Genomic DNA, 15,476 nt, shown 5'->3' with positions numbered 1-15,476 from the left:
GAAGCTGAGGGGAGGCCCTAAGAAATAGAAGGGCAGAATTGGAAGAGATGGGAACCCACCCATCTCTGAGCATAAGCCCCATCTAGTCATTGTCTTTGGCCATTTTAAGTCTGTTAGCTTCTTTTAAAGGTTAGTGAGTATAGGGTAGAGCCATTAGCAGCAATGTCAGGAAAAGAAAAGGGGAAGGGACAGAACAAGCTGACAATATGCCCTGTGAAAGACCTGAAACAAGTGCCTGATGCATGTACTCTCTGTACCTACACTCTACTCATCCCAGGGCACAGACAAGAGAGAAGAGCAAACCAACTCCGTGCTGGATTACTGGTATATGACATCACAACTAGGATGAGGCACGTTCCTAGAAATACACCTACAATGACAACCAGGTTGGTCCTGAGGTCCCTAGTTCATGTTCTCTTAGACAAAAATCCCAAACTAGCTGATCTGATTTTCCCAGAAGCCCCTCCACCAGAAACATTAAGAATGTGACAATCAGCCAAGGGCCAGAAAGAGGATGCACTCTAGTACACAAAGAGAAATTATGCAGTTTAGATCTTTGAAGGGTTGCTGTGCCCGACACATTTGTAACACGTTTGTGCAAAGGACATTGAGTTACCTAGTCCTAATCCAAGTCTAGTAGTTTCTCCAGAAACTACGCAGCTAGACCTAGTAGGTCAGCTGACTAGTAGACCATACCAGACCCAGAAGAAACAGCAGTCACATAAGAACACAGCAAGTCTTCAGTTTTTGGGCCACCTTTGCCTCGACCTTAGCAGATGAGACAGAAGACCTACATCTTACTCAATAATTCCCAAGCATGAGTCAGAATTATTTTTTACCATCATTTACAGAAGCTTGGAAGTTATGCCAACACTCAGCTGCCTGATACCACATGCTCTTCACCAGTGACTTTGAGAGTAACAGTTTCCAAAATTGCTCTCTGATGCCATTGATGCAATTAGAGCTCATACTTCCAAACTAAAACAGGAGTGAAAGATGAAGATTTTAGAAGATCATGAAGGAAATGAAATGAATACAGATGAAGTGACTCGGGGGACTTTTAAAGATGCTGTGTTTCACTGAAATGCCCCAACGAGGGAGTGTGGCCTCTGTTCACCAGGGACACAAATGCATTGTCCAATCTCACACACACAAACACAGTATCTTTAAAGCTGGATACGGCAGCATAGTTTACTTTACCGAAAATTCACGTTCAAAGTGGTGCATGCTCTACTGTAGACAGCAGAGAGTAAAAGGAGAGAAAGACAGAGAGAGACAGAGAGATTATCATTACTATTATTACTATTATTATTTACAGTTTAATGTCATTTAACCAAATAGTAACAGTAAAATGTTAGTCTGAAATGCTTGTTAAATATTTTCACTTCAAAACTGGGGTACATTTGACCACAAAATACCTTGGCTTACAAGCACGAACAGCGAATGAACAAGTCACTTTCTTCACGCCTTTCTAGGCCAGTTAAATGCTTTTTTTTTTTTTTAACTTACAAGCATGACATGCACTTCTGAAGAGCAAAGAGGTTTTCTCTGAGTGCAGCAGAACAGAAGCCAGTGACCTGTTCTGTATCTTGTCACCAAGGATGGTTTATCAAGAGGCTAAGAAAAGGAGCTCACTACTTTACCAAAAAGCCTTGCCATGAATAAGAACGAAAAGGGCAAAGGGTTTTGTGTGTGTGTGTGTGTGTGTGTGTGTGTTGGGGGGGGTGGTACAAGTGCCAGAGCACACTGTAGAGGTCAGTGAACAACTTGCAGAAGACAGTTGTTCTCTCCTACCATGTGGGTTCCAGGGATACAACTCTGGTTGTCTGGTGTCAGGCTTGGCAGCAAGCACTTTTACCGACACTGAGCAACCCCAGTGGCCCAAGGATCCTTTCGAAGGCCAGCTGCTTAGAAAGCTCTCTAGAGAAGACAACATCTGCAAGCCTTTCACTCCATACACCTAGGTGTGAGAGTCTAGAGAAGATGACAAATAACGATGGTTTGAAGAGATTTTTCTTGGAAGAGAAAAGGGAAACCTGCAGAGGGTCTGAGCTGTGCTTTGACTCCTGGCTCTCATGCTTTTCATTTGTCTGGAACGTTTCTCTCTGAGAAGTACTCGTTACACATGCTGACTGCCATTCAACAAGCTTCATCCCTTTATCATGCCTTCACCATTTTGAACTTATTTCCTCTGTTAATTAGAATTTTATCAGAAAACATTAATTAAAGTAAAAAATAAAATAAAAGCCAGCTTCCGAGACCAGAGCTGACTTGTTCAAGGTCACAGTTGGCAGCTGGCAGAGCTGAGAATGGACCTGAGTGTCCTGCCCTGCCTGAAGAGTCAGCTTCAGCAGAGCAGCATTTAACTGAAACAGGCCACAGAGATTCCCCAGAAAGCAAGCACTCAATGAGTGGGGAAAACGAACAGAGGCAGAAGCAAGTTCAAACCCTGGCTGTTGCAGCTGCATCACCTGTGACTTTGGCCAAGTTCTCAATCTACTAGAGGCTCAGTTTTTCTCTAAAATGGAATCCACTCTCGTTGGACAGGAAGAAAGTTGAGGATTAAATGAGACAGGAGGAGCTGAAGAGATGGCTCAGTGGTTAAGAGGTCCTGAGTTCAATTCCCAGCAACTACATGGTGGCTCCCAATCATCCAATGCCCTCTTTCGGTGTGTCTAAAGACAGCTACTGTGTACTCATATACATAAAATAAATCTTTTAAAAAGTAGATGGCTATTTCTTTTAAAAAATGAGAATACATATCACTTAGATGTGATTATCAAAATCAAGTTTCAGGTTTATTTAGCAGCTTTAACTCTCTTTTGCAAATCTACTTTTTCTAAAAAGAGCCAATGCAATAGAGTTTGAGGCCAACCTAGGCTACATGAGATTCCATCTTAATCCCCACAAGTCTTGTCGAGCTGGTTCAGAGGTTATGAATGCTTACTACTCTTCCAGAGTATCTGAGTTCCACCTCTGGCACTTTAATGAGGAGGCTACTACCTGCCTGTAACTCCATGGGTTCAACAACTTCTACTGACCTCCCCAGAATTCTCACAAGACACAAATGCACACACACACAAAAGGGAATAAAGGCAGAGTAGCCCTGTTGCCTGCTCCTCCAAATTCCGAGACAGTGAATATTTATATGTGTGCAAACTGGGACATTTGAAAACACTCAGCTCTATGAATATAGAGAATGAATGTTCCTTGTAACACATGGCATAAGGTGTACTGAGATAAAGGAATTTTAAAGCTGGCTGACTTTATAAGTCATGGAACAATAGAAAAGTATTGGAAATTTTCTCACTAAAAACTAAAGAAGCATCAAAAAAATGAAAAGAACAAAAAAACAGGGCCTTACTGCAGAGTATGAGAGAATGCCACTCTACCAATGCATTTGCCACCAGACTCGGGGAACCAGCGTTAGCCCCAACAATTCAGCATTGATCTCAAACCGTCCCAAAGGAGGCAGTCGCAGAGAGGGTCTCAGCTGCTAGACCAGGCTCACACTAGTAAGATCTCTTCAGTTAGATATGTCTGCCACCTCTGCCAAATCCTAAATGCAGCTAAACAAGACCCGATCTGGTTACCATGGTCACCTAAAACTGAAGCCATCAGAAGCCCCATGGCTCAACTCAACTGGCCAACACCGGGCTGCTGCTGTCCCTCCTACAGGGCCTGACCTAGCTGCCTTACAAGGCTTGAAAATCATGCCCCTCACCTCTCCCAGGAGAAGCCCTGAACAAGGAGCGTGCTTCTTCCTCCCACAGTTAGGTCTGCTAGTGACTCTGCTACCTGAGTGATGGGATTAAAGAAGAAAATATTAGCAGGCCTTAGAGAAATTTTGTCTGCTTGAACTGTGCCTGACAATTTAGAACTTCTGAGGCATGGGACATCAGTTGGAGCCTGTCTGCCTCTGTCTGTAACCCAGGCTACAGAGTTACTGGTAAACTCCAGACCACCTGTAAGCATACCTTGAATCCATGTTAGGTCAGCAGACCTCCTGTGTTTACCTGGCTTAGCACCCACAACGCTAAGTCACCAGGCGAATGCTCTGAGATTCATTACAAGTAACAGCCAGTAGAGGTCAGAGTGTGGTCTTTGGGGTGAATAATTCTGTAATTTTGTCAGCAAAGTCATTAAAGGAACAAAGGAGTTGCTACTTTGGCTCAGAAGCCTCTCCTGACAGCCACTGCGCCTGAGCTTCAAAATGTGTTCCCCTCAGTTCACAGTACTGCTCCCTGCCACCCCACTGTCCTCAGATGGAACCTTTCCCATACTGACTGGGTGCTACAAAAACTTGCAGTTTCTTCTCACATTCTCAGAGTTACCTCAGTCTCTGTAACGTTGCTATTATCTGCTATCACTCCCATTCAGAGAAAGCAACCTGGAAGTTCCCCTACAAGGGTCCCTAGACTATGAATGAAGCAAGGCATCTAAAGGTGAGAATGGGAGAGAACTACCACTCATACAGTGAGGTGCTTTGAACGCTAAGCAGGCATCTCCCTGGTAACCAAGGATATACGTCTCAGAATCTTCTCCACTTCCTCAGCACATACAAATGATAGGGAATTACACCATGTTATATGGAAAATGGCTCAAAATTGGAAAACAGTAGATTTCCAGAAATGTCTAGTTAGCTCAGACAGTTATCTCCAGATGAGAGTTCTGTCTATTTGGAAGCTCCTTGTAAAATCTGGTGAGAAAGTCAGAACAAGAGAATCATCCCCATGACCTGGCATTTTGCGACATAAAACTGGCCCCTTCCCTAGAACATTGTACAGTAAGTCTTCTTAGCAAGCAAGGACAGAGTCAATCAGAGCTAGCCCTCTTGAATTCACCCCTTCCCCCAGGAAGCTTAGTTAGAGTCATTTAAAGGCAGCCACTTTAAAATTCTCAGAGGTTCTTGGGTAATACCATAAGCATTAAAGTGTATGGTACTGTCAGCTCAGCGCAGCCCTGCCAAAGATCTCCCTTTCATACAGCTGGAAGAACTCTTCCGAGGACAGCAACAAACTGAATGGGAGAATCAGCATCTTAGACACCGAGGAGGAGGAGCAGAAACGCTGCCCCCTCGTTTTTATTAGTTTGCAAATGGTCGAAAAAGGATCTTAGTTCAAAAAGGAGAGACATGAGACAGTATTCCAGAACTGGTGTTTTTGTAGGTACTCCCAAAGACAACTCTTTTTTTTTTTTTTTTTTGGTTTTTCGAGACAGGGTTTCTCTGTATAGTCTTGGCTGTCCTGGAACTCACTTTGTAGACCAGGCTGGCCTCGAACTCAGAAATCCGCCTGTCTCTGCCTCCCAAGTGCTGGGATTAAAGGCATGCGCCACCACGCCCAGCTGCAAAGACAACTCTTTGTCAGCTTTTTTTTTTCTTCCCCCAAAAAATCCTCACAGTATCTGATTCAGTTCACAAGGTGGAACAAAAGTTAATGCCTATCCAGATAATTATGTGCTTTAGAGGATGGGACAGAGAACAAATGGCTATCAGGACATTTATTGGTAGGGATATTTTACTCTGAGCTAGATATCTCATCAGCTCTAACATGACAAACCTACAGCAGGAAGACTGGAAGACTAAACTGTGGTAGGACAAAGGCCAGGACAAACATTTTATTTTTCTGCCCTAAGACAAGCTCTGACCCAATGAGCCTTGCAAGAGGCTTTTCAGCAAACAGAAAGCTTATGCTAGAGAGGACCAGTGGTCCTCAAAGCAGCCTTCCCCCAAGTGCTGAGCTTGGGAATCAAGCCTCTAGATGACACGTCTTAATTTGCAGATGTCCCTCTGGAGAAGACAGGTGGGGTCTAACCCCTAAAATGCTTGAGCCAAGGCAAGTCCACCTCCCCCGTTGATGGAGAGAGAGGTTACAAATTACTAACCTGCTGTGGAGGGTGGAGTTGGAGATGATGGGGATGTGAGAGGTGAGCTGGCCCCAGATCCTGCTAAGAGAAACAGAGAAATCCTCATGGAGCCCCAAGGCAGACATTTAAACTTGGCATGAGTATAAAGTCAGCACTGTAGAAAAATCTGTAATCAGCCCATCGTGTGGAGCTTGCGGAATCATGTGATGAAGGACAGAAATTAAAAATTAGACTAGTGGTGACAGGTTTTTCACTCTAGTGCAGGGTGTACTTCCTTCGTGAGGCCACTAAGATTTATTGACCAATGAGAACAGGGTAGCATCCACACTGGTTGCAGCCTCTCTCCTGAACCAATCCCATCCTTGGGTAATGACCAATGACCACGGTCACAGCAGCCTGTGCAAGCGTCTCCCAAGAGCACCTTGAAGCATTTATGCACACACCCTTTCTCCTTTCCTCCCTCCCTCTATCCATTCGTTGGTTCCCTGTATCCTTCTCAATGATTTTTCTGTTTATCCATTCGTTCGTTCCCTGTAGCCTCCTCAACGATTATTCTGTCTCAGCCTCTCAAGTACTGGGACCACTGGCACACATTGCCACATCTGACTCTTTGACACAGTCTTTCTATGTAGCTCTGGCTGTCCTGGAACTCAGAAATCCGCCTGCCTCTGGCTGTGCGCTACTACGCCCACTGAGGTTTTACTCATTGAACCACTGAGTCAGCACCTCCTTAGGACAAGCAGACACTCAGAGCTCAGTTAAAGAGGCTCAGGCCCAAGTCTGGGGATTCCCTCGACCTTTTCTTAATGAGACTCAGCAAACACCCTCATTTAGGGTTAAAAACCATAAGCAAAACCTAAAATCCCCACAGCTTGAAAAAATCCCTAGAAAATATGCCCCAGCCCAAGGAATTAGCCCTGCAGCAGAAGCCTCTTATGTGGGACCAGGAAGGGCAGCCTAAGGAGAGGACAGCCTGGCCCTGAACTGCACCAGGGGAGTTGCTGTTGTCGTGCTGTTGTCATGCAGCACTGAGCAGCCACCACCAGCTCTGAGGGTAGGGCTCTACCATCACTCCACTAATGACTCAGAGGATTCGTCTGTCCCTGTGGACACACTGGTGATGAGTCCTAACTAAACCACAGCTGTCAAAATACTTCCTCAGCTCTGTGCAACAGGAGGGCTGATCCAGTACTGACAGATCTTCTAGACAGAAAACTGAACTTGTGATTCTAGACCGGTTGGTAACTGCATTTCTACCAATAACCAGTACTTGTCTTTCCTAAACTCCTGAGATATCTTGGGTAGGATTTTTGGGTTTTTTTGGTTTTTTTCCAGACAGGTTTCATGTGTCTTAGATTAGCTTACACTTGCTATGTGGATAAAGACAACCCTGACATCCTGATCCTCCTGTTTGCATAAGTGCTCTCTGCAAGCACATGCCACCATACCCACTTCACTGTATTAGAGGAATGGAAGCAAGGCCTTGTGCATGTTGGGTGAGCATTCTATCAACTAAGCTACATCCCTACCTCACTCCTGGATTCCTTTGGTGACCTGTTCTGCTGCATGTGGAGGACAGCAGGCATAATCTTGGGAAGAGAAAGAGTAGAGTAGGCCTTCTCTGCTTCACCAAGAACCAGCCGCTTAACCAGAGTCACTAGTGTATGGATGTGCTGGCTGGAGACTGCATCTCCCCACCATTGACACCGACTAGCCCCTGTTCACCCTATAAACTAGGAAGCAAATGCATTTCCAAATGTGAAATTATATGCCAGTCACAGCAGCTTCCATTCCCCAAGCATGTGTTGGTCCTCACTGGGACCTCCTTTCCCCCCCAACACTGTGCCTGACTCAAAACCTAGGATTCTGTGATCGTGTCACCATCCTCATCCTATTCCTAGAGCTTTAGCACTCGCATTCCAATCTTCAGTATTACCTACACCTCTTGCATTCTCGGCTTCAGAGAGTCTAGCCTTCAAGGTACAGCTCAATTTGCTAGTGTACCTCTCAGTATGTCCTCTAGTGTGGGCAAACATCTGAATTGACCAAGGAAAGTGAGGTATGACCTATGATTGATTCATCCAATCATCCATCCATCCATCCATCCATCCATCCATCCCACCCAGTCTCACTACAGTGTCCAGGCTTGTCTTCAGTTCCTGTGCTTAGAATCTGCCTCAGGAGCAGGGTGTGGTGGCGCAAGCCTATAATCCCGGCACTTGGGAGGCAGAGGCAGGCGGATTTCTGAGTTCGAGGCCAGCCTGGTCTACAGAGTGAGTTCCAGGACAGCCAGGGCTACACAGAGAAACCCTGTCTCAAAAAAAAAAAAAAAAAAAAAAAAAAAAAAAAAAAGACTCTGCCTCAGGCGTGAGTAGCTAGGACTACAAGCATACACTGCTGTGTCCAGCCCTCCCACGTTTAGACTTCTACTTCTTCACATGTCCGTCCGTCCTTCTCCGGTGTTTTAGAGATGAATGGGCTTCCTCCGCTCCTGACGTGGACAATGGGCTGTCAATGCTCCCTGGGGCCCTTCTCCATCACCCACTTCTTTGCATCTATTTAGCTTCTCCCTTTCTGATGGCTCCTTCATCTCTTTAAAGTATAATCAGCCTCACTCCAGTCTCCTCTTCCCATTCCCTGTCATGCTGAGCTTGCCTGGGTTACTGAAACCCCCCTACTCTGCAATGAGCTGTACTTCACAGATTCATAAGCAGGTCACTCCATTTGACCTTCAATCTGGTCCAAAGGAATATACATTAGGCTCAAAGTCAGCACGGCCAGCAGAGAGAGGGGCAGCTGAGACTGACTGTCAAGACTCTCAGAGTCCAGATGATGACTGAGAGAATGACTCAAAAGAGGTACTCTGACACTCACACACCCAACGCAACCCTCCGCCCCACCCCACCAAAGAGTCTACTCCTCAGTCCTCCGAGGGAGCACATCCTTCAACCACATGGGTTCTAGAGCAGTGGGCAAGATCTAGGCTAATTTCCATATACACAGAAGGGCCTGATTTTGTTCCATGTCAAATGCTCCCGTCTTTGACAGATGGAGTCTAGCCATCAGTGCAGAGGTGGGCATATGAGTGTTGTCACAATTCTTCACGGGGGACAGAGTTTTCTAATCTCTGCTCTCATCACTGCACTGATCCACCTACAGAGTCCTGAACTGCACCTCTGGGTGCTGGGCCCAAGACAACATCCAACCAGTTACCTGAGTTATTGGAGTTACTGTGCTTCACTGGCTGCTCCTCACTGTTTTCAACAGCAGATCGTTTTGACTTCTTTAAAAATAAAAGAAGGGTGGGTGGTAAGCAAAGAAAAAGCACTCTGAGCTGAGAGTTTAAAAACCTCCAGACATACAGTTTCACTAGCTGTGAAAAGTGGTATATTCAGCTTCATAACCTAAGGCAGAGAAGCCACAGCCACAGGAGAAAATAAAACCAAGATGCTGGCTTAACACCCACCCTGACCGTCTCCTCCCATTGCCTTCTGCCAGCAAACTCTATGCTACTGACACGCGTGTGCGTGTGCATGTGTGTGTGCAACACTCCACTAAAAACATAATCTTCTACTGAACAGGAGCAGGGCAGACTGGGGCAGAGGCTGCAGGACCCGACTGGTGGGAGGCGGTGTATATGCATGGTACGTTCCAAACCCGTCATCCAGAAAGGCTTTTAGCGTCCAAGATAAAACTGTGTCACTAAGTGTGCACCATCAGCCTTAGAATTTTCTCCTCGTGCAGTCAAGGATTTCAAAGAGAACACAGGGACAAAGGCTTACCTTTCGAGCTAAGATCTTTCTCCTTTTCCTTTCTTCCTCAGACCCATGGTGTGACTGGGCTCTCGTTAGTCTTCGATGCTGGTGAATCTTTAAGAGACCACAATCCCCAACAAGTGTAAACCAAGTCTACCCAAAGCAGGTTCCCAAGGAGACTTCTATGTGTTTGACCACATTAAGCTCTTGGGATAAGCAAGGTCTTTCTTGGCCCGCTTGTGGCTCAGCTCTGGCTCTCTGGAAGAAGGGCATGCTGAGTGACAGTGACCCTTCTCACTTTCCCAATTCCTTCCTGCCATTGATCTTTACGGCAGATTGTGACCCATGAGTGCTGCTAACCGCCCACCCCACCAGTGAGTCCTCATCAGGAAGGATGGTCACGCCAGTGCGTGTGCTTGCTCTACACACACTGAGCAGGCTGAAGGCGGACCTGTGAGATGCTGTTCTGTGTCACAGAACTTAGCCCAAAATCTGGTTAAGAGCAAGTAGGCACGGAATGGGGATGTGGGTGAACGTCCAAAGTCAATCACTGTGAATGGGTCACTGAATGATCACAGGGGATGCGGAGCAACCGCCAGCTTACCTGCTTCTGTTCCTCGGTGAGTCTCTTCTCTATGCATTCCTTGGCAATTCGCAATGCCTCTTTTAGTTTTGTGGGAATCTGAAGGGAGAATCAGTACATGAGCTACTGAGTGAAGTGGTTGGAGTCTCCTGAGTTCTCAACACATGCCGCAGCAGCCGTCATCACATGGAGGTCCTCTAGAGCAAAGCCAGTTAAAACCATGCTCCATGTACACCAGCTACACTCTCCTTGCCAGCACTTTCAGACAACAGATCATAAACTTAAAGCATAAACACACTATGTTTCAAGTAATTCAAGGGTTCCAGAATTGCCAAAGCAGTCTCAAAGAACAAACACAGCATCAAAACCTATTATCACATGATCTCACAAAATATCATTTCAAAACCAATTATTACACAGTTAATAGACCAGAATGAGAGATCCCAGAAACATGCCCTCTTGTACACAGACAAATGGTCTCACACACACACAACCAGGAAAAAACAATAGCTTCAAAAGGGCATTGGTAAAAGTCAAATACTACATAAAAAGTAGTAAGATTAAATCATTGCCTTAAGTCATATTTGAAAATTAATTCAGCATGGGTGCAAGACCTAAAACTGTCAACCCCCTAAAGCTCAGGGAGGCCCTTCCTTCTTATTGTCTGTCTATTTATTTATCTTGCTTGGAGGACAGCATCTGCGAACTGTCCACACAGGCCTTGTGTACACCTGTGACACTCCCCCTGCAGCTTCCTCGGCTGCTGTGTGTGTTTGCCACCACCCACCACCAGTTCTGGCTCTCTGCTAAGGCAGGGAATTGGCCTTGAACTAATGCTCCTCTTGCCACGGGGATTACAGGCATATACCATTCTACCTGGCTGGAAATGACTTCTTGGATACAACACCAAAAACATAGGTAATGAAAGGAAACAACAAATAACTCGGACTAGTTAAAACTAAAACTTTGTTCAACAAAAGACACTGCTCACAATGAAATTTAAAACAGGCCAATACTTATAAGGACTTGATATAATAGATATGGAGAAACTTATACAAATGAACAACAAAAATATATAACCCAACTTAAAAATGGGAAAAGGGCTTTAACAGAAATTTCTTCAAAGAAAAAAACAAACGAGCCGGGCGTGGTGGCGCACGCCTTTAATCCCAGCACTTGGGAGGCAGAGGCAGGTTCATTTCTGAGTTCGAGGCCAGCCTGGTCTACAAAGTGAGTTCCAGAACAGCCAAGGCTATACAGAGAAACCCTGTCTCAAAAAACCAAAACCAAAACCAAAAAAAAAAAGAAAAGAAACAAATGATTAAAAATAACAATAGTAACAAAAACCCCTGCCTTATCAAATGGTACTTTCATCAGTTAAAAAGTTCAACACTGAACAAATACAAATCAAAACCACACATTAGATATCATATCTCTTCATAGCCATTATGATGGTCACCATCAAAAAAAAAAAACATAAAATAAGTTTGACATGGTAGTACAAGCTGTTAATCCCAGCACTCAGGAATTCAAGGTAGGAGAATTTGAGTTCCACGATAGCCTGGGCTATAAGGCAAGTTTTGGGCCAACTTGAGTTATAGTGAGACCCCAGTGCAAACAGACAGATAGACAGACAGACAGACAGACAAGAATAACAATAAAGAATTACAAACATTTGGGCTCTAGAGACGGCTCAATGGTGAGTTCTTACAGAATCTGAGTTTGGTCCCCGGCAGCCTCGTGGCAGCTCATGATCTGTACCTACAGTCCCAGGGGATCTAATGCCTCCTTCTAGCCTCTGCAGGCACGGGGCTTTTGTGTAGTACACAGACATAGATGCAGGTAAAACACAAGTCTTGGCAGGAATGTAGAGCAATTGGAACCCTTGTGTACTGAGTAGGAATGAAAGATGATTCAGTCGCCGTGGAAACCATAGAGAGATGACTTAAACAAAACAACCAGCACTGAAAAGCAGCTGAGGAGGTGGGAGGTTTACTGCATCCAAGGAGAAGCAGGGCTGGGCTTCCCGGGCTTGGCGCGTAGGCCAACCACTGCAGAGGGCAATGTGGCCCCAAATAGCAAATGGCTGCTAGCAGCCACAGAGCAGCGTAAAGCCCAGGACCACCGCTCCATACTGCTGCTTCTCCTAATAGGTCCTTCCCAGTTTTCTTTACATACAGATATTTGGGTTTATATTCTGTCTTCCAGATCCCACTATTTTGTTGATATTGGCCTAAATAATAATTACTTTCCACAGGATTATAATGCATTTATACATTTCACTTTTAGTGGATAAAATGTTTTAAATACATGTACTATATATAGCTAGGCATAGTGGTGCATGCTTATAACCCAGCATTGGGAAGGCAGGCTATCCAAGTCTGTTTCTTTCTTTTTCTTTTCTTTTCTTTTCTTTTCTTTTTTTTTTTTGAGACAGGGTTTCTCTGTATAGCCCTGGCTGTCCTGGAACTCAGTCTCTGCCTCCCGAGTGCTGGGATTAAAGGCGTGCGCCACCACGCCCAGCCCAAATCTGGTTTTTAAAAAAGCCAGGAAGTGGTGGTACACACCTTAATCCCAGCACTTCACTTGGAGGCTTGGAGGCAGGGGCAAGTGGATCTCTGAGTACAAGGTCAGCATGGTCTACAGAACAACTTTTAGGTCAGGCTAGGCTACACGGAGAAATCCTGTCTTGAAAGGAAAACAAACACACACACACACACAAACACCTAATAAAACAACCTCATGCATTATAAACAGTCAAAAGAGTAACTAGCTATAGTAGGGTGTTTGGGTCCTTCCTAATTTTTCATTTATGAACCTTTTAGTTTTTTAAAAAATTAATTTTCAAAGTCAAGTTACTTATGTCATAAACCCAAAAATTATATAATTTGCTTTACCTTAAACTGTGGCTTTTCAGAAGTTGTTAGTAAAACATCACTGAATAATCTATAAGAAAAGAAACAAATGCATAAGGGTTTAATCTCAGTACTGGGGGTACTCTCAGAGCAGGGCAGGGCAGCTTACCACCTCTGAGCCCACCAGAGCCACCACTCCAAGTCTGTCAGCAAAGGCAAAGGTGCTTCCAAGTCACTCGGTGCCCTCAGAGCTGTTTTTAGGGAGGGACCAGGTCAGTTATATGTGACACTGTGGGCCATATAATATTTTTTAAAAGAGTTGATAAATACCAGTTTGCAAAATGTTGCAGATATATTGAACAGATGTTTCTAAACAGAACTATTTGTTTTCTTGCATCTGAAAAGGCGGTTTATTCTGTCTTGATTGGAATCTAAGACACACTTCATTCTAAAACAGTAGTTTCTGGCGTGCATCAATTCTTTCTTCCAAGGTATGTTACTAGAACAACAGCAGGAAGCACTGTGGACTTCTGTGGTTGGAAGGACTGTATGGACAGTGTCCAAGTGACTTAGTGCTCTTAATGTGAGATTCTGTTGAGACAGACAGAAGTTCACCCCACACAGAAATGATGAACGCCTTTTTCAGCATCCTTCTGGAATCCTGGTCCTCTCCTGCCATTCATCCTCTGACTTCCAGATTTTCACTAAACACAAGACACACCTCTTTAAAGCGGAAGCCCATGGGGTGGAACGTTCTGGGGAAGACAGAATACCTGTCCTGATGCTGAGGCTGGAACAAGCACAGAGCCCTGGGGAGACGATGCAGGTGCACATCGGAGCAGGCAACCTCACCCACTGCTCCCTGACTGAGTGCTCTCTGACCCAGGAGTCTGTGGCAAATGTTGTAGGTTTCAAAGTAGATGTATTTTCTCATATGTATGTTGTTATTAGTGGCTGTTGGTTTGGAAACAGATGCTGCAGTGTCACATCCCGTGGACAAGGGCTTGTTTCTTCTGATCATCAGCTTCCCTGGGGCGGGGGGGGGGGGGGGGGAATTGCCTGGCCTATAGTAGGCCGTCTCTATCCAGGTAGAAGGAAGGAATGAGGGCCCGGTAGTGTAGCCTCTGGCTGAACTTTGTCCCCTGCCATGTTTGCTGCTGTTACTTCCTGAATACCTTTGCTATACAACAAGCTGGTGCAGACGAAGCAGGGCTAGGGAAACCTCGCAACACGCTCAGAAAGCTTGCCTATGTCCTTCTGGGAGGAAGAATGAAGCTGACATACAGTCACAGGTTTGTCTGACTTCGGCTATATCACCTTAACCTCTGCATGAAGGTACCACACCTAAGGAGAGGCCCTAAGGAGGCCTTACACGCTCAGCTCCTCACAACTGTGCTGACAGGAAGAGGTCTTTTGAGTACCAAAGCCTTGGTACAAAGTTTGGTACACACTAGCTATTTAACAGCTAGTGCTCAGAGATGAAATAAACAAACAACAGCACAGGAACCCAAGAACACACCGCTTTCTTGTGGAGGGCAGGCCCGCCAAGGCCTGGTGGGTACCCAGCTGGTGGCTGGGGCAGGACCAGCAGAGAGAGGTGCTAGGGAGGACCCTCCTATTGTATTTCCTAAATCAGGAGTTCAACAAACACACACACGTGTTAATGGTGATGGGACACGTGGGAAGGACACAGGATTTCCAGGACAGCAACTGGACTAAGCAGAGTGGTCACAAGGAAAGGGTCATGGTATCATGCTGTAAGTGCCTGACAGCAAGCTAGTCACTTCAACTCTGCAGGGACCAAACTGAGTCATTACCGTGGCACCGGGCTCTGGGCAGAGTGGTCCAAGGTTCAGCACAGTTACCAAGATTACAACCAATGCATATGATTGACTTACGGCATCTGTAAGAGCCGGGAGACGGTAGGCATGCCATTTTTACAGGCTTCACAAGACAGCGTAGACTCCAATACGGCCACTTGAAATGAACAGATACACATTTTAGTCCCACAGAACTCTCGCAGATCCACTGGGTGAGGAAAAGTTTGACATCTCTTTGCAACAACTGTCTGCAGGCTGATCAGGACAGTGTCAAAACTCTTCACATACAGACAGATGGCATACGTGGGGGGATGGGAAACACTGCCATTATCAATGACTCAAAAGAAATGCCTCAGAAACCTCATGCTGACAGACAGCTAAGTCTACTCCAGGGAGAAATGGAGGAAGGCATCAAGATAGTGTTCATACAACTGTTCTCTTTAGAGAGAAGTAAACAGTACACAAAAGCAAAATTCAGAACCTGGTTTTCACGCTTGCTTGCTTTTAATGGAAACCAAGACACAAAATGCCACTTGCTGACAGCTTGTCATCAAACACCTTGATGTTATAAAAGAGTGGCCAGACTCTCATACCC

The 15,476-nt window shown here is 45.3% G+C and overlaps 1 protein-coding gene across 22 annotated transcripts in view; it reads right to left on the bottom strand.

The window, feature by feature from the left end:
- Nucleotides 1–15,476, bottom strand: part of Pxk (PX domain containing serine/threonine kinase) — a 66,938-nt gene that overhangs the window by 3,886 nt on the left and 47,576 nt on the right. For 3 of the 22 annotated variants that reach the window (NM_001360314.1, NM_178279.3, XM_030247728.1), the window contains exons 12-18: nucleotides 14,960–15,038; nucleotides 13,104–13,152; nucleotides 10,228–10,305; nucleotides 9,651–9,737; nucleotides 9,082–9,151; nucleotides 5,887–5,949; nucleotides 1,201–1,233 (exon numbers count right to left, since the gene is read on the bottom strand). In NM_001360314.1, the coding sequence (NP_001347243.1) occupies nucleotides 1,214–1,233; nucleotides 5,887–5,949; nucleotides 9,082–9,151; nucleotides 9,651–9,737; nucleotides 10,228–10,305; nucleotides 13,104–13,152; nucleotides 14,960–15,038 (446 nt within the window). In that variant the 3' untranslated portion in view covers nucleotides 1,201–1,213. Of the gene's footprint in view, nucleotides 1–1,200; nucleotides 1,234–3,724; nucleotides 3,799–5,886; nucleotides 5,950–9,081; nucleotides 9,152–9,650; nucleotides 9,738–10,227; nucleotides 10,306–13,103; nucleotides 13,153–14,005; nucleotides 14,091–14,959; nucleotides 15,039–15,476 lie in introns of those variants that run through there. The other 19 variants (NM_145458.4, XM_006517984.2, XM_006517985.2 and 16 more) reach the window with 13 other exon arrangements.

The sequence above is a fragment of the Mus musculus genome, chromosome 14 (assembly GCF_000001635.26).
Source record: "Mus musculus strain C57BL/6J chromosome 14, GRCm38.p6 C57BL/6J".
Classification (NCBI taxonomy): Eukaryota; Metazoa; Chordata; class Mammalia; order Rodentia; family Muridae; genus Mus; species Mus musculus.
The sequence above is the reverse complement of the archived record's forward strand: the minus strand, read 5'-3'. Positions and strand labels throughout refer to the sequence as shown.